The following is an 820-nucleotide window of genomic DNA, read 5'->3' on the forward strand; positions in this document are numbered from 1 at the left end:
CAAAATAAAACAGGAAATAAACAAAAGAAAGTGTCTAAACACCTGAATATAAAGAGGCAGATCATGACAAGAAGAAGAACATGGACAGAAGTGAGGACCTCTGGGTAAAAGCTTCCAGAGGACGCAGGGCTGGACTGTTAGCAGACATGCTAACCAGGGACAGACTGATATAAAGAATGGGAATAATGAGCGGTGACGTTACCTGTCCTTCCTCCATGTGCAGGGCGATGGCGACATCATCCCAAACGTAAAACTCTACATCATTCCCAAACAGCTCCTGAACCTCCATCTGGTTTTCATCAGGTCTCTGGACCAGCTGGTATCTGACACAAACCAAACAGAATCTCAGAACTTGTGATGAGCATTTTCACTTTTTTCTGCCTGTAAAGATGAAATCAACCACTGGGGGGCTGATTAACTTTAGTTCTAACTAAATGAATAGTGTATTAATAACTGGGCTGACAGGCTGAACTCAACAGATATGAGTGGTGGACCGCTGCAGAGGAACATGCTGTTCTCTGCAAGTGTCATTAATTCCAGATTAAATAAATGACTTGTTGTTTGACAGTGTTCTAGTTTGTTCTGTATCATCATCATGTCTCACCTGTGTGTCCCACACATGGCCTGACAGCTCCAGGTGAAGCGGCCATCTTTGTAAACACAGACCGTCGGGTCGTCACTCAGCAAAGGAAGCTCCTGACACTCCTGATTGGCCGGGCTGTGGACCAGCACCGCGTACATCACTTCCTGTTTGTACAGGACGGTCTCGAACACCCGGAGGACGGGCGGAGCTCCGCTGCAGAACTGGAGACAGGAACAG

The 820-nt window shown here is 46.7% G+C and overlaps 1 protein-coding gene across 1 annotated transcript in view; it reads right to left on the reverse strand.

The window, feature by feature from the left end:
- Nucleotides 1-811, reverse strand: part of LOC147819414 (uncharacterized) — a 2,492-nt gene extending 1,681 nt beyond the window's left edge. Inside the window, exons 1-2 of the mRNA XM_087172708.1 lie at nucleotides 605-811; nucleotides 203-323 (exon numbers count right to left, since the gene is read on the reverse strand). Of these exons, the coding sequence (XP_087028834.1) occupies nucleotides 203-323; nucleotides 605-741 (258 nt within the window). The 5' untranslated portion in view covers nucleotides 742-811. The remainder of the gene's footprint in view (nucleotides 1-202; nucleotides 324-604) is intronic.
- Between the last annotated feature and the right edge of the window lie 9 nt (nucleotides 812-820).

The sequence above is a fragment of the Seriola lalandi genome, unplaced genomic scaffold (genome assembly GCF_002814215.2).
Source record: "Seriola lalandi dorsalis isolate HSWRI2012SDOR001 ecotype SW California unplaced genomic scaffold, Sedor1 jcf7180002053653, whole genome shotgun sequence".
In the NCBI taxonomy this organism is placed as follows: Eukaryota; Metazoa; Chordata; class Actinopteri; order Carangiformes; family Carangidae; genus Seriola; species Seriola lalandi.